Here is a 21,762-nt window from a genome sequence, read left to right as displayed (position 1 = left end):
CATAAACTTCATCCTCCAATAGAATAGTTTTAAATAGGATTAGTAACCCAAAGAATGTAAGCGCAAATCATATTAAAAATATTTCTGACAGCATATGGCTTCATTTTTTTTTTTTACTTTTTTGCAAATCTAATACTATAATGAGTTTTAATCACTTCTCCTTATTTCTAACACTTTATATATTCATATTTTATTTTCATAGCACCTCTTGATAGCCAATAGTGATGAAAACAAAGACAGAACAATTAAATACAATAAAAAATGAAGTCTTTATTCTTTTGGCTCAACTGTAATGTGGTTTACTGTTCTTTATGGTAATAGCATTTTCCTGCATGCAGTTCACTGACACACAAGTCAATAGTTTTGTAAAAGGAGGATTCAACATCGAATTTTTGCTTGTGTAAGAAACACAAAAAATGTCCTGATGTGATCAATTATACAAGTTTTCGATTTAATTCCTGTGGAAAAAAAAACAAACAACAAACCTGAAACAAAACAGAAACCAAAAAACTAAAAACATTGTGGATCCCATATTATATTTAGAACAGTTCTAGTGCAGCATGAATCAACAAGAATAAGAATAGTCTATGTAAACAAACACTGGTCAAGATTTCATGAATAAAAATACTACTTTGAAACTTCTGATGCAGGCAGTGCTAGAGTTTTAAACAAATCTTCCCCACCACATTTCAATTACAAGTTATATCTATTTGGAAGCAAGTGCATTTTGGACTCAGTTTGAAACTTATTTCACATTAAAATATGTGCAAAAATACAGTACTAATAAAAAAGCAGAAACCTAAAGCTACCCCATTCTTTCCTTTGTTTCTTCTTTTGTGAAATTCTTGAATTAAAAAGTGCTATGGATAGAAAGTAACAAAAGTGACAGTGACATCAACCTGAAGATAATTCTCATTTCTTATTTTATGTACAAAATGCTGAAAAATAAAATAAAATGGTATTTTTTTTACAATATTTATATTTTCTTAGAAAATTCTATCTATGTATTTTTCAACAGATTAAGCAGTTTGCAACATACCCTGTACAGTCTGACTATACACCGTACAGTAGTCACTTAAAATGGTAAAATGCAAAGCAAGAAGCTCTTAAAATAGCTGCAAACTATTGCTTGATGTCATGAAAGAATGATGACCAATTAAACAACTTGTTTCACTTAACCACTGAGATATGGCTTCCCATATTAGACTTTTAACAGTGGAAGGAGGAAAATTACAGCAGCAAAGGCCAGAGAAACATGCATCAGTGATAGCTTCCAAACTATCTATAATGGTACAGAATACTTCATCTTAAGCTGTTGAAAGCTTGCAAACTACACTTATTGTGGTACATATTTGATGCAATAAATATTGTGCACGGGTCATTATTTGTTTGCTCAAACATGCACCACAGATAAAATAACTATTTACATAGACGGTACTTTTTTAATCAACACATACAATGTCAACCTTACTGAGAGCAGAAGATGGCTAAACAATACTGCAGGGTGAAGCAGAACAACTTCATAATCCTTAAGTTTTGCAAGTTTTTGGTAAATTCAGTTTCTGAAGTTCAGGTAAGCTCTTTTCTACAAAAGAATATTGAAACATGGACTTTATGTCCCTCAGTAATTATTTTTTTTTTTTATGCAGAGTTTGTTCAACTACAGTTAAATGACTTATGAAAAAATAAAACATCTGTTCTATTATTGTAGACTCTATGGGACTTTACAGGCACGTTAAGATTTGTCTGGATGAGATACTAGATGGATACTGTTATTAAGCACCTCAAAATATAGAGCCACCCTGAAACATGGAAGTAGTCAGACTCTGCTGCTTTGTGCGACGTCATGTTTCTCCATGCATGAACTACAAGTGCAGCATGCCTTCATGCACATCACTTCTGTCTGTACATTAGAGAGAATCCGAGAGTAGAACACCAGGTTCTCATACCCCCTTCCCCAACATAAAACCCATTTACAAAAATAGTCACATATAATAGTAAACAACCTGTGAATTAAAAAATGATACGTTCACCAACACTGATTTTTGTAAAAATATGGCAAATGTGACTGTTGAAATGCAAACAGTGGATACGATTTTTGTACTGTGTGTTTCATGTTAAACACAGAGATTCATAGGTTTGCACCTTTTTTTAAACTGGTCCCTACAGTCTGGCCATTTTATCTCCTCTTCAGCAGTGTCAGCTGGTATTAAAAACAACAACCTCCTGTCAAGATGTTACCCTGTTTTACAGAGTTGCAGTTTGATGACGAGGGGTCACTGTCTTGTTATAGGCACTGACCTTTTAGATATATATATATATATAATTATATATATATATTTATATACGTGAAAACTGTCAGTTTGGCGTGTACCTCCTACAGGAGTCCCGTTGACACAAATACATACTTTCTCAGGCTGTAAACAGTTTATAACAAACAGAATTCTGGGTTACTTTTTACTTTCCCTGCTGTCTTTACCTTTATCTTCTTTTTCTGATTTGTCTTTTTCATATTTATCCTTGTCTGGCTTTGTTACACTATCATAGGATGGTGGGGAGGTTGTGGATGGGGTCATATCTGTTTTTTCTGGAGTAGAATTCTCATTTAGTTTATCCATAATCATATCTTCTTTCATGGGCAGATCATCCTCCTCTTTACCTTTATCTTGATTAAATATACATGAAACCTTTTTGACTTTTTGCCTTAAAAGGTGACGTCTGTAAGCCCGTTGAATAATGACAGCAGATACTTCCTCCTGTTTCCGTTTTAATGTAGTTGTGATTGGTTCATAGGACACTTTTGAAGGATTGGCTGCCATAAACCGATCTTCCATCTGTATTCTGAGGGCATCCATCTCCCCACTTTCCCCCAAAACACGCTTTGTGAAAGCAAACAGGATGTCCAGGCAGTGAATTCTGTCACCGCTTACCATGGGCAGGTCCATTGCAATAAGCTGGACTTTGTTTGGCTTTGCTATAAGAAGAGGAGGATCTAATGAAGCTGCAAAGTCTGAGAGCTTACTGAACTCTATGAATTGTGTTGCATCAGGATCAAACTTCTCCCAAACTTCATAGAACATCTCAAAGTCATCCTCACTCAAAGGCTCAGCACTTTCTTCAGTAGCAACACTGAAGTTCTCCAAAATGACAGCAATGTACATGTTCACCACTACCAGAAATGATATGATAATGTAGCTGACAAAGAAGAAAATCCCAACGGAAGGGTTCCCACAGTCTCCTTTCACAGAGCTCCCTGGATGATCTCTATGCGGGTCACAGTCTGGCTCCCCACTGTTAAGAATTGGGGCCAGCAAACCATCCCAGCCAGCAGATGTGGTAATTTGAAAAAGGCAGATCATGCTGTTGCCAAATGTTTCAAAGTTGAACATGTCATCAATCCCAACTTCCCTCTTAACATAAGCAAAGTTGGACATGCCAAATATCGCATAGATAAACATGACCAGGAAGAGCAGCAGACCAATGTTGAACAAAGCAGGAAGAGACATCATCAAAGCAAAAAGAAGAGTGCGGATCCCCTTAGCGCCCTTAATGAGACGCAGGATTCGACCGATTCTGGCAAGTCGGATGACTCTGAAGAGTGTGGGGGATACAAAATATTTCTCAATCATCTCTGCTAAGAACATACCTGTTGAAAAATAAAAGCTAAATGAGTAAAGAATATGATGACATTCAAAAGCCACTGCTAAAGACCTATCCTACAAATGTTCTACAATTTTAAGAAGAATAGGATATTTGAACAGACTTTAGAAATCAGTCATTTAGTTGCCTTTACAAAACCTTAATGGTTTGGTTTATCCATAAATCCCAATAAAAATTCAAAATCACTTGTAGAATAATGAAAAACTCCATCAATGACATTTCCAAGTATTAATTGTATGACTACCTATGCAAACAGACACACAAATAAACTACAAACTGATAACTAGTGCATGCACACTAGCAAATGCTTAGACCAGAAGCATGACTTTCCATTTAATGATAAGAAAATTCATCTCAGTTAATCTGAAGAAAGATCATATTTACACTAGTACTAAAATGCCATGTAATCAAGGTAAGGTATTCAAAGGAAACAGGTATGTTTGGAAGAGAACTGCACCTTCTTAATCATGCATGAAATAACATGACCATAAGTTTAGAATTAATGACACAGCAATTCCAAACATAAACTGAAAATAAAAAGGCTTCTTAGAACTGACTGAAGAGGGAAAGAATTGAGAATTATATCACGTGTCTCAAAGCAGAAACATAACCACATCCTTTTTCCATACAAAAAAGGCAAAATCAATTTGCATATGAAGGAGTTCTGAGAAGTTAAGTGACATAATTTTTGCTCAAGCTTTTTCAGGTTTTCGGCCCTAGATAGCACAAAGACTAATGGAGCCATGTATGTGTTACTACATCTACTTCAGCTCTGCTCCTCCAATTGCTCACTCTAGCTCAGGCATAAAACCATAAACTGAGATTTTACCCTACTATCTGGGATGCTTGCATGCTACCTGAACAATAGTCCCACGTGGATTTTGCCCTTGGATTTTGGATTGCTGGTCTCTCTTCCTGCAGCTGCCACTGTTAGTTTATATCAAAATCGCCTTTCATGTATGGGTTTATTTTTATGCTGAGAAATTTCTACTGAATTCAGAATAAAGATCTGATTTCCACTAATATATAAGTGAGCATGTATGAAACCTATGACTAGAAAATTTGTTACCATACTGTTCAATTCTTTTATGGATAGTATGAAATCAGAAGAAAGAAAAATTGACAGACTTTCCAGGGACAATGCTGAACCAAAATACAAGTATGCGCCAAATAATTACATGCCAAAGTTTTTTAGTTTACACAGAATTAGCCATTTCATGAAAATGAATTGTTCTTACCTACTATGGAGAGAATCACAACCACAAAATCAAAAATGTTCCAGCCTATAGTGAAGTAGTAATGGCGAAGTGAAATCAATTTCAGGACACATTCTCCAGTGAAAAGGACAATGAACACCAGGTTAATCCAATATAAAATGTTTTCCATGTCTTCACTCTGATCATCTGTTTCTACCATCATTGTGACCATGTTAAGGCAGATAAGTATCATAATACTGATATCAAATGCTTGTTTTGTTACAAAATCAAAGACCATGCCTTGGAATTTGTTCTGGGGAGAGAAAAATAAGATTCATTATGATATGTATTGGATAAAATTTCTTTTTTGAAATCGCTACAAATTACTTACATCTAGTATCAAGGGGATTTGCTATCTTGCATGAAGTGCTCCGTTTGTATGAATTTTCCAGTTAATACATATAAACACAAATTAAATAGAAATACAACTACTGTGTTTATAAGCAATAAAGCAAGAATTTCAAAAGATGCACGGAGCAATTTTTTTCAAGTTTCAAAGGAGACTTTGCCACCCTCAGCCAGTTCACTGTAAGCTTTTGAGACACAAACTACTCACTGAACATTTAGCTTGGGAAAATTTTTTAAAAGTAAGGGGGGGGTATTTAAACAGGCCGAGAGTTACTAGTACTTTGTTTGCCAGAAACTTAAGAAGTTTTCAAGCACAGAGTTCAGTGTTCTTCAGGCTCTTTCAATAATCTTTAAAACATTAACTTTCATTTTTCAGCTATAGAGAATTTACTGATGCAGGTTTCACAATGCAAAGCTAGAATCACTCTCTGCTCAGCCAAACCTGGCTGGGTAGGTGGTACAGAAGCCCTGCTCATTATTTGGATTGTGCAACAGGAATGTGAGAGGCAAAGGACTTTTTTTCAGGCAATGATTCTGTAACTTGCCCCTGTACTTCAATTTCAGTCTTCCTTGACGATTGAAAAAGCCTGTACCCTAAAGCTTTAATGTATTTTGACAAATACATGGCCGCATTTAATCATTCTAGTCAAATCAGTGATTTGAAAAAAAGCCTCAGGAAATGTCGTTGCCATCAGCAGAGATAAAACAATGGAGGAAAAAAGGAAAGGGAAAAGTCCTCCATGTTCAGACTACAAAAGAGAAGAAAATTTATTTCAGATGAATAAGGCTTTTCTTGTACCACTTGTTATGACTTGTTCACAACTTAATCAGCCTAAGACCTCATTGAAACAATCAAATTTTTAAATAAATGTAAAAATAACAGATTTTTTTTTTTTTCTTACAGCTGGCCGAGGTATAGGCTTTTGTGGTTTCTTTGAACCCAACTTTTTCATTGCATTGTAGTATTTCTTCTGTTCTTCTGTCATAAAGATGTCTTGACCTCCAAAGTAAACAAAAGAGACAAAAACTGGTTACACTCATGTATCTCTATTGATTACTTATAAACAAAGATAGTGAATAGTAAACTTGTTCACATTCTCATCTGTGGGAAAAGTTAGGACAGACATAAAAATCCCTTTTTATCATGATTATCAGTACTTTAGTAACAGAAGAATTTGTTTACATATTCCGCTCGATGTTTAGTATGGTTTTTTGAAAACTTTCATTGTTTGTGGTATACCTCTGCTTCTCATTGGGAAGAGGGGAGGTACAGAGGAGGGAAGCCTTTAGGAAGGAGAGGTTATTTTTCTTTGTTCTACTAAATCCCATCAGTTATTACAGAGACACAAGCTGATAAAATATTCCAATCCTCTTCTTTTGTTTGTACTTTAGAGTAAATTTTGGCAAAATTTCAGAACTGACATGTATGATACCAAAGGAGAATTAGAAGGTATCCAGGCAGTCATATCTCACAATCTCTTCCCCCTCCACTGGGGCAGGATTTGAAGCAGGAGATCCTGGAACTACTATTTGAATGAGTAGGAAAAAAATTTCTATCTCAACCTGTTTCAGCACACGTATCCAATCGCACTTCCATCATTCCAATAATGCTTTGTGCAGCCAGATAATTTAGTTAAGTTCTGCAGCTGAAACACTGGTAACTTTTGAGGCAGTGTTGGCAAAATAAAAAGACCAAAAAGAGTACAAATAAAGATAATGCAATGTTTATTATTAGAATTCCAATATCTACACTGCTGAGCTCTAAAACTTGAAGGTTGTATAGCTAGGAGTTTTTATAGCTGCATTTAGGTATTTCAATGGGTAGCCTTTTTATGAGTTACTAGCGACTCCAGCCTCAAACCTACATCTTACAAAGATGACATTGGGTATTTCACTAACCATGGGCAGACATATTGTGTCATTTGTCCATCAAACCGTCAAGTCTAAGTGTAATCTTTAATAATTTAATATACTTATTATGCAGAGCACATGTTAATATATAATAAAAAAGAATATTTTATGAATAAAGATATTGTGTGTGGACCAAAAAAAAACATTTCTTTAGCTTTCTTTTCAGACTAATGATGAAGTACTTATCTTCTTTTTCTGCTGGTTGAAATTGTCTATGATGACACCAATGAAAAGGTTCAAGGTAAAGAATGATCCAAAGATTATAAAGATGACAAAATAAAGATACATGTACAGGTTATCTTCATACTTAGGCTGATCCAAAACCTGCAAAAGGCATAGAAACTCTTAGTTTAACTGTGAAGACAGAATCAAATATTTGCTGGACAGCTCTGTCACTGTGATCTTTGATCCTTATGGTCAAGTTCCCACATACCCATCCCACTGATCTTCACATTACGTAGTTACATTCTTAGGAAAGAACTTTGCTGTCAAACTTGACATTTCACATTAAATAAATGAAACTGGCCTATATGAGTGTAGAATAGATACTGAGGCCCCAACTGGTTTAATAGTAACATCTATCTGAATCTACAGACAACCAGAAACACCAGCTTGTGAAGCTGCAGACTTTTCTGTGTATCTGATGGAAGGCTCCCGAGGTGGACTTGTGGAGCTTTCACTGCTATGGTCTCTTAGGAAACTGCCCTAAATTATGGAAGAGAGAGGTATTCAAGCCATGTTTAGAGTAAGCATTATTTCCTTGATACAGCTATACACATTGACTATACTACAACAGGCCTCCTGCTGTGAGTGTAGCTTACCAGAAAAGCTGGAGCTTTACCGGTATAGTTTATTCAGTTGTCTACTCAGAAATAGAGGATAACTTGGATCAAGTCAGCAAGGGGAAGGCAAAAGAGTACAAAAATGCACAGGCTGAGTTAAGAATAAGAACTGTGCTCTGAAGAGGGCGCCAGGCAGCTTGCAGAGCACAGGGAATGTCTGAACTTTAAAAAAAGATCAGTGTTACAAAAAATAATCTCAAGGCTGTGTATCAGTACCTGTTTCCAAATGCAAATAATGCCTTAATGCACATAATGAGAAGAGGAAAAGGCATGCTATGGCAATAGTTAAGTCTGCTGTGGAATTAAGGATTTTTGGCTCAACTGCCCTGTAGAAAACATGAAAAGCTTCAGGACTGCTCCTCTGCTATCTTTGTCTCTTGTATTTTTCCTATGGCTTCTATTTTCCTTAAGTAAAAAATTATAACAACTCCTTCTTCTCTCATTTTTACTGTTGTTTCTGAAAGATGTTAAAATTACATTCTTAAATCTTGGAGCTCATACAGTAAAAAAATGGAGTCAAGGGACTATACTTACATTACGAGAATCCACAGCTGCATACATTATATCCATCCATCCTTTAAATGTAGCCTACAAACAGAACACTGGGGTTTATGTCATGCTTTTTCTGGAAAATGTTTTTTTAGAAGCACTGTTTAAGAGCCGAAGCCTAAGTGTCTTTAGGGCTCATCATAAACACTTGCACAGGGCAAAGTTAATAGGTAACTTGCCTTCTATCGTATGTTTTATTCATATACAAGAATTGCAAGCAACTTTTAATATCTGACTGTAGGGGAGACAGCATCTATTAAGGACTTTTCACAATTATGAGTAACAGCTGGTATAAAACTCATTAAGCAGGTGTTCTTGATACAGATTTCAATGGAGCTAAGGTGAATTAGGTTTGAATTGTGTATTTTTCTCCAGAGTCAGTGTAGTTTCTACACTTTGTATTATTTCTTTAGAGTCATGGATTTATTCCACACTTTATAATTCCAAACCAAGATGTGAGAGACAAGATTTCTATATGAAAGCAACAGTGAAAAATTACTTGTTTACTGTTACAAGTAAGTAATAGAGATACTGAAAAAGAAAGAGAAATAGAAATTAAGAAGTGATGACTTACCACTTGGAGTAGAGAAAGATAACCAAGGCCTACATTATCAAAGTTAACCTTCACATTCTTCCATCGGGCAGTTTCATTGTTTTTTATGAGCTGCTCACATTGACTATAATTGTTGATTTGGCTGATATCAAATCTCTCATCAGTTGTAGTGTTAACACAGTAGTAAAATTTTCCAGCAAACAGATTTACTCCCATGATACTGAAGATCAGCCAGAATATAAGGCAAACAAGAAGCACATTCATAATGGATGGGATTGCTCCTAAGAGGGCATTCACAACCACCTAGAGTATGAATGAAAGCAAAGAAAGACTGTGTAAGTACACAGGCACAGTACCTTACAAATGAAGAACACACAGTATCTTACAAATGCTTCATCAGCCTTTCTTACATTTCTTAAATTTAAATAACATTTTTAATTCTAATATCACGTGTTAAACTGTTGAGAGCAACAAGAAAAGCAGTATAGAGGAAAGATAAAAGGTCAACATAATTAGAAGGAAAAACATACAAACAGTAGTGAATGGTAGCTTTAAAGAATGAGAAAAAGATCAGGTAAAACCAACTAAAAAAAACCACAAACAGAAAAATCAGCCTTTTTTTTTTTTTTCAGAGCATTTACTTAATGTGTGTCTGCAAAACCATGTCCAAAATTTTACTATTAACTGCATCAAAAACAAAACACTTTTTCTATTACATGTTTACTGGATAAGCAGTCAAAATCAATATTACTAAGAAAAATTTTAATTAAAGTAATTTTAAGACCTCTTTTAAATAAATGAAAACTCAAGGATATATATACATGTTCGCTTGGATGGTTATATATAAAATCAGAAAAAGAGGTATGTTCAAATCAGGAAACCAGCTGAGTATCTGAACACAAAAAATCTGGAAGTGTTGAGGTGAGTGGCAAATAAGATCTGAAGAAGGAAAAGACTTGATTTAAATCCCAAATGAAGTTTTGGAAAAATCAGACATTAGGACAGAAAAATATGAAAATTAGTTCATGTATGATGATGAAAGATGATTAAAAACATGACAGAATAAAAACAAAATAGAGAATAAAACAAAATTAGGGAGAAAGTAGGTCCATTATGAATGAGAATGAGGTATTTAAAGATGAAATTGAGAACTGGTAAATTAGGTAACTCCTATTTTAAATCTGTTTGTAAGTCTAACTATATAAAATTTAATAACTATGGAGCACCATTAGCCATTTTGCCAAAAATTACTGAATCAGATCCTTAGAACCTAATAAAGATTTTTTTTTTAAAGTGCAGGACATCAGGTATTATGTAGATCAGATTTTTAAATAATTCTTTCAGTTTGTATGATGTAGGTACTACAACAGATCCTCTAGCACACAATGCAGTTTGTTTCTATTTAAAATACAAATGTATAGCTCAAGCCTGTAAAATATTTTGGCATTGCATTTATATATACAATTAATAGGTTTCATAGAATCAATAACTTGTAAAATTAGTCATCTAGTTAGATCACCTTTCATTTGCTGCCATTTTATGGAACAGATTAGAGTAGATGGTTAACCACCACCACACGTATCATATAGGAGACTTTGGCTGAAGGAAAGAAGTACTACTTGTTTTACTTTCAGGGCTCCATTCCTGTCAAAACAATCCTCTTTGGGTGATAGATGTGACAATATAAAAGATCCTATAGGACTTCAATGAAATTGTTATGTTACATTTAGAAACTGGAACAAATGAGGTTTCTTTCAATTTAAATTACTTTATGACTCTAAAAAAGCACAGAATGGTGGATGAAGTCAAAAGCTTCCATGCTTTTTTTGCCACACATTTTAAATCACATGTTGTAATAAGTGTTTATTTCTAATGAGGAAATAAAATTTAAAAAATCAGAATAGAATAATAGAATTATAGAATCTTAGAATGTCTTGTGTTGGAAGGGACCTCTAAAGGTCATCTAGTCCCCTTACAATAAGCAGTCACAGCTCACACTAGAACAGATTTTTCAGAGCCCCATCAAGCCCGACCTTCAGTGTCTCCAGGGATGGGGTCATCACCACCTCTCTAGGCAGCCCATTCCAGTGATCCACCACCCTCATATTAAAGAACTTTTTCCTAACCTCCAACCTAAATCTACCCCTCTCTAGCTTGAAACCATTATCCCTTGTCCTATTGTTACATGCCCTAGTGAACAGGTCTTCCCCAGCCTTCTTCTAGGCTCCTTTCAGGTATTGGAAGGTCACTATAAGGTCCCCCCAGAGTCTTCTCTTCTTCAGGCTGAACAATCCCACCTCTCTCAACCTGCCTTCGTAAGAGAGGTGCTCCAGCCCTCTGATCATTTTCCTTGCCCTCCTCTGGACATGCTCCAACAGGTCCACATCCTTCTTGTGTTGGGGGCTCCAGAGCTGGATGAGGTTCTCCAGGTGGGGTCTCACAAGGGCAGAGTAGAGGGGCAGAATCACCTCCCTTGATCTGCTGGCCACACTTGTTTTGATGCAGCCCAGGATGCAGTTGGCCTTCTGGGCTGTAATTGCACATTGATGGCTCATTTCCGACTTTTGATCCACTAGTACCCCCAGGTCTTTTTCCACAGGGTTGCTCTCTAGCATGTCTGCCCCCAGCCTGTATTGATGTCTGTGGTTGCCCCGGTCCAGGTGCAGGACCTCATGAGATTCAGCTGGGCCCACTTCCCCAGCTTGTCCAGGTCCCTCTGGATGGCATCCTGTCCTTCTGGCATATTGACCACACCACCCAGCTTGGTGCTGTCAGCAAACTTGCTGAGGGTGCTCTCAATGCCTCTGTCAATATTGTTAATTAAGATATTAAACAACAGTGGTCTCAGTATGGACCCCTGAGGGACACCATTTGTCATCATTTTGAATCTGGACATCAAGTAATTGACCACTACCCTCTGGATGTGACCATCCAGCCAATTCCTTATCCACTGAACAGTCCACCCATCAAAACTTATCTCTCTTCAACTTAGAGAGAAAGATGTTGTGGGGGGCCATGTCAAAGGCCTTGCAGAAGTCCAGGTAGATGACATCCAGAGGTCTCCCTTTGTCCACTGATGCAGTCACTCCATTGTAGAAAGCCACTAGGTTGGTCAGGCAGGATTTTCCCCTACTAAAGCCATGCTGGCTGTCTGGAATCACCTCCCTGTCCTCCTTGTGCCTTAGTATATTTTCTAGGAGGATACGTTCTGTGGTCTTCCCTGGCAGAGAGGTGAGGCTGACAGGTTGGTAGTTCCAGGACAGGTCCTCCTTTCCACACTTTTTAAAAATGGGTGTAATGTTTCCTTTCTTGCAGCCACCAGGGACTTCACCTGACTGCCATGAGTTTTCAAATATCATGGAGAGTGGCTTGGCAACTACATCAGCCAATAGTTTCTTAGTCATACTATAAAATCTCCTTGGCAATACCTCTTATAGATCAATAAGCAAAAATAATATAGCATTTTACCACTCATCAGCTAGGCAAAGAAGATTCCCTGACTAATGGATAAATCTCTTCTAGCTATTTCAACAGTTCTGTCTTATGTTGACAGACCTGTGCTCTCACCTTTGTTAAGGCCTGTGGAAGGCCCTGAGGAGTAGTTTAACTTAAACAAATGAATAGTTTATTAATAATGCTGAATTAGTTTAAATTGGAAATCCATGAACTCGCTGATTTTAGTGGGAAGTTTAACTGGAATAATAAATGGTAACATTTTTTTCCCAATTAAGGAATATTTTCCAAATATATTTTTAAAAAATTATTTTTATTTACAGTTGTCTCAATTCCTCTGCTTTAAAATATATTTTTAAAATGTAATAAAATAATCCATTAGAAATCATTGAGATATAAAAGTATTTTACAAAGAGATACAGTTAGAAGATAAATATCAAAACAGTTGGTAAATTTACATCACCATGGAGGTTATGGGATTAAAAATTACCTAAAACCTTCATGACAAAGTGATTGTTTTTTCCTCGCCACATTAAATTGCCATTAAGCAACTAACTGTGCATGTAACACTTATATTGTCTTCAGGTTTTTGCTAACCATTCTCATAAAAAAAAAACAGCTAATGTGTTTTTTTGCAAGATACTACTGAGATTTTAGATAGGCCTTATATCCGATATAAACATCCCAAAATTTCAAATTTGCTTCAGCAAAGTTCCAGAAATTTGTTGGAGGCAGGAAGTGGCACTTTCTGTTTGAATTTCTAACCTTTCATAAAAGCCCAATTCTTTTTGTTGAAGTGTCTTACTTTACACACAGAGCATCACATTTTCTTCAGAAGCTCTCCAATTGTGCTTTATTTCTAAGTTTCCTAATCAGCTTACATATCACAGGGGTGCCAAATACCAGTGATTGCAGTAGGGTGCTCAAACAAGGATCCCTCTCTATTACAGCAATAGGGTTTCAGCTCAGGTGCATCTGCCCATTAGGTCTGTGGCAATAAGTCCAAGGCAGACTGATGGGCCCTGAAGGTGTTAAGTCAGACATCTTGTGGCTGGAGCTACAAGTATCTGCCATCTCCAACTGTTGACTTCTGCCCCTAAAATAAACATTTCTAGAGCTTTGGTCTTTGACCATTTCAGTGCACTAAAGTGACCTAAACTAATCAGGCTGACTTTGCACTGCAGTAGACTGAGGAGAGCCCAATTGGACAGCTCAGGGTCTCAGCTGTGGTAACTGATACTGTGATAAAACACAGCTGGGGAAAGTAACAAATATACCCAACTCTGTCAGCAAAAGTCTTCTGATACGTTTTCAGGCTGCTTAGTGCTCTATAGATGATAAGCAACATTTTAAAATCAATATGGAAGCAGCCAATTTAGGCCAGAAATCATAATACAAGCTCCTTCTTTGATATTGTAGAAAGTTTTCTTAAATAAAAAACAAGAATTCTAACCTAAAAGAGAGAAGGTATTTTAACACTGCCAATTTACTTATTAATGTAGGATTTAATTACAAAACTTTTAAATTGTAACAGAAATTCCTAATTAACATTTAAAGAATAGATGGTTAAAAGATATTTGATAGACTATGCATTATATTCTATACTTGTAAGACCTACATATATCTATTTATATGTCTATATGTGCACTCACTTTTTCGTAGAATTACTGTTTTTTAAAAACTATTCTGACTATAGCAGGATTTATTTGTATGGGATAAATTCATTTTTGTAGTAACGTTGCATAGATCCATGCAGTTGATAAATCCTTGGGCCCTCCAGGAAAACATGAAATAGGGTGAAAGGCCAAGGAGCCTAAATAAGTGTAGCAGTATATGCAATATCACATGAATTCATATAAGCAGATGAAGCCTTTTGCTTATATGTTAATGATAAATGTAAAATATATAGGATGACAGTGTGGCATTTCTGCATGGATTTGTCATTGATTATTCTGCATGCATTGCTTCTGTCTATGCATGCATTATTTCAGATTCTTTCACGTTGTCTTACCCTCATCCCTTCAAATCGTGACAAGGCTCTTAGAGGTCTCAAAGCTCTTAGTGTCCTAAGGGATTTAATCGCACCAAGTTCTGAGTAGCCCAAGGCATTAGCAGTTAAGCTAACCAAAGAGACCTACACAAAAACAGAAAGGCAATATTGCTCATTCATCTTGTATATCTTTTTGATACATATGGTGGGAATGATGTGTGCCCTGAACTTCTCAAGAAGATTCAGGGCCGGACCTCTTTCTCCAGGAATCCCTCTATAATGCAGAAAGATCTTTCAAGTTAGACAAAGTAAAACAAAACTATATTCTAGGTACCTGTTGATGAAATCATGTTGGTAGAATGGTATAAAAATGCCTTCAAAATTCACATAAACCAGTGAATATATGGTGGTATTTAAAGACAAATGAAATCACATACAAAAAAGAAAACTCCTAAAAGCTGGGTGAATTAGAGTTGCCAATTTAGGTCAGAACTTCCCCTGATATCTTCAGAACTTGATGAGAATATAAAAACTCTAAAAAACCACATCCAGACCTCGCCTTTGGTCAAAACTTTCTATTGTCCAGAAAATCTTATCTGACAGCCATAGCTGTAGCCATAGCTACCAGTGCTGTTCAGATTTAACCAGGCTAATCAAGACTGCTAACCAACTGTTTGTTAGACATGGTAGAAGCTTCATTGTCAGGCATATCCACACTTCATTACATTCCCTGTGACTCCATTAAACACTTCATCAATCGTGGCTTGCATGATGCTGGTCTGGTCTGCAGGAAGATGCGTAAATAAGCTAGAATAGCAGTAAAATAATTATACAATTATCTTTCAACAATAGTTCTTGGAAATTTATTTACAATAAACCATTGGGAAGGAGTGGTCCCAGGAAAGAAAAAAACCCAAACCAAATCATCTTCTATTTCCCTCAATTTAATGCCCTTCCCTTCCATCCTTCCTGTTGCCTCTTAATTTTTTCATTTCCAAATTAATATTTTTACTTTGTTATCTCAATCTTGTGAATAAAGATTAAAAAATATATATATTCAGAGATTTTTTCCATGAAAAAATTGCACCAGAGTAAGGTTGCCATGAAAAACCAATGAAATATTTATGAAGTTCACAGCAGTTACTAAACCGTAGATTATCTAATAAGAATTAAATGTTGTTTGATAAATACAATAAACATGAAATGACAGTGTTAATTATTGTCCACAGGGTCTCTAGAAAGCTCTGCTGGTAATTTACACATCTGATGATTGAACCAATAATTGTTTTACAAGGATACAGACTCAATCACAGAATACTAGTGTGCATATAGTTATGTTTCATCACAGGATCTACAATGCTGGTATGAATTTAAAAAAGTTTTTCAAGCTCTTTATAGTAAAGACTTCATGGTATATCATAGCATTGTTTCAGGGAGATAGGTAGTGATTTCTATAATATTATGCTGCTTTTAGGAATGAATGAATGAGTGACTCAAGACACATTCTTACCTTGCATTCCATGGGAATTACAATATGTGGAATACATTACTGAGCGTGTAGACTTGAAATTATAAGTGCACTTCTCACAAGGTCTCTTTCAGACAGTGTGTATCTGCCCACTTGTGGTGCAGCCTTTTGAAAATCATTTGAGAATCCATTCTAAGGGAGCTCATCTACAGTTCTCCAAGTATCTCTTTAAGGTTGCCCATGTGATGCAGTGAAAAGTCCAAGAGTACTGAATAGTAAAATGGAACTGAAGAGTTCCTAGCAGTATTTTCCTTTCGTATTACATAGGGTAAGCATTACAACTTAAATAAAACCTACATAAAGCATTACAACTTCATAAGACCAGAAAATATCAGGAGAACACCTCTAGAGTAATAAATATAAATAAATATTTTTTCTTTTCTGAACAGAATTAAAAAGCATTCCACAAAATTAGTTAAAAATAGAATTTCCATTGAATAGAATAGATAGCATATCCTGAAAACATAATATTCTTATTTTTAGAGTCTGGACATGAAAAATAATACATACATCAACAATCAGGAAGTCCAGCCAGCACCACGCATTAGTGAAATAGGTTTGAAAGCCGTAAGCCACCCACTTTAAAAGCATTTCCAGAATGAAGATATAAGTAAAAACTTTGTCAGCATATTCCAACATGGTCTTGATAGTTTTACGTTGTTCTATGTATATATCTTCAAATGCCTGTAAAAAAGATTTTTGAAGATATAGTTAAATGTCTTGCAGTGTGGTATATATCATAGCCAAGAAAGAATTTGAATTGGTAAGATACATGTGATAAGGCATATATCATTCCCTCAAGCACAACTTTTGCTTTCACCCCATACTGTGGTCTTTTCATAAAGCAGGGTCTAAACACAATATTCAGCTTTCAGCCGAGCTGAACAGTGATCCATGTAACCTACTGAAATACCATTCTCCAAATCTCATTTTCATTCATTTCCATGGATAGCAATGGCTTATTGATACAAAGATTTCCTTTGTGGTTGCTGCAACATTTTATTAAAATTATATGAGGGTTTTAAGAATGACTCTGTGATACAGAATTTTTGAGGAACTAATAATTGAAACCAGACTATACACATTAACCCACAAAGCAATCCTGAACAGAGATTAATAACTCTTCTTTCAAATGAAAATTTCTGCATTGACAGCAAGTCCCTGTGCACTGACCCAAGTGCAGTGAGCACACTGTATTTTGTCTCTGCTTATGAGGAACTTAAGTACTTACACAGAGCACCTGATTTATCATCAACCTGGTAAAATACCTGACAGAATCAAGTTGGCACTTTACATCTCTGACAATTCAAGTTGCTGTTTGTATGTTTCTAGCTCAGCTGTGGTTTCTTTTTAAATGGGTATAACAAAAAAAACCCCACAACCCTATTATAATAAATACGAGGACATACAAATACTAGTCTTATATAACTAATTTCTTATTTCCATTAACACTACATTTTGACCTTGCAAAAAAATTAGTTTCATAGCCTGTGAGCAAACTGACATACCTACAACATATGCCAAATAGTTGTTGATATATGTTGACATTAGAACATTTATAAACTAGATATTAAACTCTGACATGTTACACACATCTATATTATAAACTGTAATTCTAAATGTTTGCTGTTTAAAATAGACACAATAGTTCCACATGGAATTTACCAGAGCGCCGCTGCTGAGAAGAATCATGAAGACAATGAAGGTCTCAAACCAGTTGTGTTCAACAATCTTATAGCATGTTTTCCTAAGATTCCACCAGATTTTCCCTTTCCCATCTTCTACACTAACTTGACAGCATTTGAATCTCCGCACACAGCCTAAGTGCAAGAATAGATTTTGAGATGTCAGAATAAGCTAAGTATTATGAATCACAATAAAGAGAGTCATTTGGCTTATTTCAGTATTACTGCAACAAATGCCTGAAAAGAAGTATCTCCTTTTTAAGATTTTCATTTCAATATTTGAAGTTAAAGCTTTGTAACTCTTATACCACCTTCTAAGGAGAGAGACAGAGCATGAGAACAGTACATCTGTGGCATCTGAAGGAGTTACTAATACAAACAGAAAATACAACTGAAATCACAAAACTGCTTCTTGATTTTTAATAAAAATAGAATCCAGCCCAAATCAACACAGCTGGAACTGACTATCTTGCATATATTTTCCGTCACTTACCTTCTGTAAAACAAGCCTCTGGCTCCAGAGCTTCTTCAGGTTCTGCTTCTGGCTGTTCCCCTTCTGGAGGCAATCCAATATCAACTGTGCTGCCTTCTGATGAACTGGACGCATTTAATTTCTGTGAATAAAACCCCACATAATTTTTTTTTTTAATTTATGTTGAATAAAAGTTCATGTTTGAAATGCATACTAATGTATTTTGCATGTATTCCATGCTCTGACATTAAAATAATTTTTTATCTACAATCTATAATGCCAAATTGCTCTAGTACAGGTGAGGTCACAAGATTAGAAACTGCATCGTGTGCATTTTCCCTATTGAAAATATTTTTATATTTTCATACAAGGAATTGCTGAAATTATTAGACTTCTATTCTGAGCCACACATAAGAATTCTGAAATAAAATTTCAGTAAGTTAGAAATGGGTGCCTTCCACCATTTGTACTGTTTAGTTATTCCAATCATGTGGCTGCATTTTCGATTTCACTTCAGATACGTGTTAATACAAATAATTTTCCAACGTCATGACCAAACCAACAGCAAGCTATATGGATGTCTTTTCATGTCTCAAGTAAATGTTATTCTATCAAGTCTGTAAAATCTAAAAAGTTTAATATAAACTTTTAATTATCACTGACATGAAAACACATGTTATGAGTTGTATAGTATAGTTTAATTCTCTTTATTTCCAAAAGAGCAGCACATTATTTTAAGAGCAGTAGCTGATAATTTGCATTCTCATTTGCCATTGCATTTTCTGAAATTATTGTGCATCTTGAAACTACTTATTACTTTGATACAGTACACATACATGTCCAATCACTATAAAAGCCTCCCAAAATTATTTTTTTGGAGGACTAAAGTGAAAACAAATGCTTTTAGAACAATATTGTCATAAAACAATACTGCACCAATGAACCATACTGATAATTCAAATTATCAAAATTATTATTTCATACCTTCACATTATGTTGGCAACAAATATGAGTACTATAATAAGTAAAAGTAGTTTGATCATGGCATTGTATGACTCCTCTAATGTTATCACTATGTGGAGTATAACATCAGTAAAATGGCTGCATTGATAAGTAGCTAATTTTTTAAAGGGAATGATGTAAGCAGATTTAGAATACAGTCTATAGGGAATTAATATTAGACAGAGAGGTGGTCCATGGCAAAATTAAAGATGTATCTTTGCTGACACTTAAAACTCAAGTTAGAGGCATTATTCCTTTAAAATATGTTTGAGAAGCTCCACATTCTATAAAGCTTTTTTTGTAAGGAACATATAAACAATATTGTATGTGAATACAGAAAGTACCATATAACTTCAATGGAATTTTACATTGCGGTCAATACTAAGTATGTTCTTTGAACAAAATAAAGATTAATTCCTTCCCCCCCTGCCCCCCCCCCCCATTTAATCAAATCACACTGACAATGTATCATGTTGTGATTTTGACATAGGCTTAACTTTGATTTTTGTATACCATGGTACAGTATAGCCCATATTTAAGAGGAAGATGAAACAAATGGAAACATTGATTGTAGGGTATATTATGCACATAATTTCAGTGATGATACCTGCACAACTATTTCCTTTACGTTTCTTTGAAAATCTCAGCTTACATATTTATGTCTCATGTTTGGGCATTTGGGCATCTATGAGGTTAGGTCCACTGTACAAAGTCATGGATGCACACTTTTCTGCAGATTATTATTTACAGACTTCCCATTGCAACATATTCAAATTATAGATCACACATGGCAGTTTGGTCACTGTGGAATACTGCCTCTAAAATGGATAAACTGGAAAGTATGGGGTAAATATTGTAGTCCTCAAGTAAGGACCACAGCATTTAAACATCAGTGAAAGTCAATCATCACTTTGAGGAAAGCCCATAAATACCAGGTATATTCCAAAGAAATGTATATATTATGTAAAAAAATAATGTTTATCAATACAGTAAATACTTTTTAAACTCAGAAGTTACTATCTGTGTTATGTAATGTTTTCTTAAAACGTTGCTTGCATCATTCCTATCTGGACAGCATTTCTAGCAGAATGCTGGAGTAGTAGCAGAGCGGAAAAAAAAATAAAATTATGAACTAGTTAAACCATAAGTTTGAAGGACCTACTGTCCATTATTTTAGTGGAAAACTAAGAGTTTGGTAACTCAGACATCACACAGTTAGTTTGATCAGCACATGCTAATTTTAAGATGTAATGAGTTCCTATTACTGAAATTGCTTAAGACTAACAGCTAACTTAAGATAGAAGATCAGAGATATCCAGTAACGAAAGATAAAAAAAATCAGGTAGAAAAGGTAGAAAATTATACAGTAGAACAGTCAATTATCAGGAACATCAGAAATCTGTATTTATGTGTGGCAGTATGTATGGTGAGTTGTATCTTCAAGTTTCTTCTCACTAAAAATCTGGTATGCTTCTTTTAAAGAGCTGCAATAATAATTACAGGAATTAAGCTAAACAGAAAAATCCTAAATTTAATGAACAGCAGTTGATACTTCAAACACAATTAAATGCCTTATCCCACTGAGAATTCATTTACTCTTCTGTAGTTGATGTAACAGAGTATTTCCTTAGCACGCTGTTCTATTATACCTGAATCTAGCTGCAAACTGATCAGTAAATGAAGAAGCATATTAAATTATTCAATAAATTTGATCTGTAGTAATTCAGCATCAATCAGGAAAGAAAAAAAAAATTAAACATAAAGAATTACTTTGTTTGTTTGTTTCTTTGTTGTTTTTAATACTGCATTTATTTTATGGCATTCTATACAATATTAATAAAATTTAATACACATTGCAAACAGCTAGGATGGTTTTATGATACAGCATCTTAAGAATTTACCGAATGAATTAAGTTCAATATGCTAGAAAAAATTTTCAGAAACAAGAACATATTTCCACAGCAAACTTTTGCTCTGGTATAAAGCAATTCACCCAGGGATTTTGTACTGATTTCTGTGTGTTCAACACAAAGTTACCTGAGAATGGACCATGCTATTGCTGATTATGTTTTGTCCATATCCTGTAATATATAGGAAGACTTTTTCTACCACTTACTGTGACTTGCCAGTGTTCAGAGATTTGGAATCCAACTGTATAGCCAGACTTTTGCAGACCCTGATACATAAAGTATGTAGCATATGTCCTAGTTCTTTTCATATATTTCTGAACATACCTCAGTTACCTTTGTACCTGATAAATTCTTCTCTGCTTATAAGCATTATAAAAACTGGATTTAGGCAATGCTATATATACTTAACATGTAAACAGTTTTTTTAAGAAAATGAACCTGTAGAAACAAGATAGTCATCAAACCAAAATGTTCTATTTGATATAATGGTAAGTCCTTTTTAAGCCTTTTTAATACCATGGTTCTAGGTTTTAAAAGTATTCAGTCACCCAGATGAGAAGAGATTTATCAGGATCAAGTATCAGTCACACTTGAAGAGTTATG

At 35.1% G+C, this 21,762-nt stretch overlaps 1 protein-coding gene across 9 annotated transcripts in view; it reads right to left on the bottom strand.

Moving 5' to 3' along the window:
• Window positions 1-250: 250 nt before the first annotated feature.
• The window catches only part of LOC127386252 (sodium channel protein type 2 subunit alpha), a 79,109-nt gene continuing 57,597 nt past the window's right edge, over window positions 251-21,762 (bottom strand). For 6 of the 9 annotated variants that reach the window (XM_051622985.1, XM_051622990.1, XM_051622984.1 and 3 more), the window contains exons 18-27: window positions 18,269-18,389; window positions 17,756-17,910; window positions 16,601-16,774; window positions 14,584-14,706; window positions 9,141-9,422; window positions 8,552-8,605; window positions 7,362-7,499; window positions 6,167-6,271; window positions 4,899-5,169; window positions 251-3,646 (exon numbers count right to left, since the gene is read on the bottom strand). In XM_051622985.1, coding sequence (XP_051478945.1) covers window positions 2,451-3,646; window positions 4,899-5,169; window positions 6,167-6,271; window positions 7,362-7,499; window positions 8,552-8,605; window positions 9,141-9,422; window positions 14,584-14,706; window positions 16,601-16,774; window positions 17,756-17,910; window positions 18,269-18,389 — 2,619 coding nt within the window. In that variant the 3' untranslated portion in view covers window positions 251-2,450. The remainder of the gene's footprint in view (window positions 3,647-4,898; window positions 5,170-6,166; window positions 6,272-7,361; window positions 7,500-8,551; window positions 8,606-9,140; window positions 9,423-14,583; window positions 14,707-16,600; window positions 16,775-17,755; window positions 17,911-18,268; window positions 18,390-21,762) is intronic. The other 3 variants (XM_051622993.1, XM_051622991.1, XM_051622992.1) reach the window with 1 other exon arrangement.

This window comes from Apus apus, chromosome 6, assembly GCF_020740795.1.
Source record: "Apus apus isolate bApuApu2 chromosome 6, bApuApu2.pri.cur, whole genome shotgun sequence".
NCBI classification, from domain to species: Eukaryota; Metazoa; Chordata; class Aves; order Apodiformes; family Apodidae; genus Apus; species Apus apus.
Note: the sequence above shows the minus strand (reverse complement) of the source record. Positions and strands in the feature narration are given on the sequence as shown.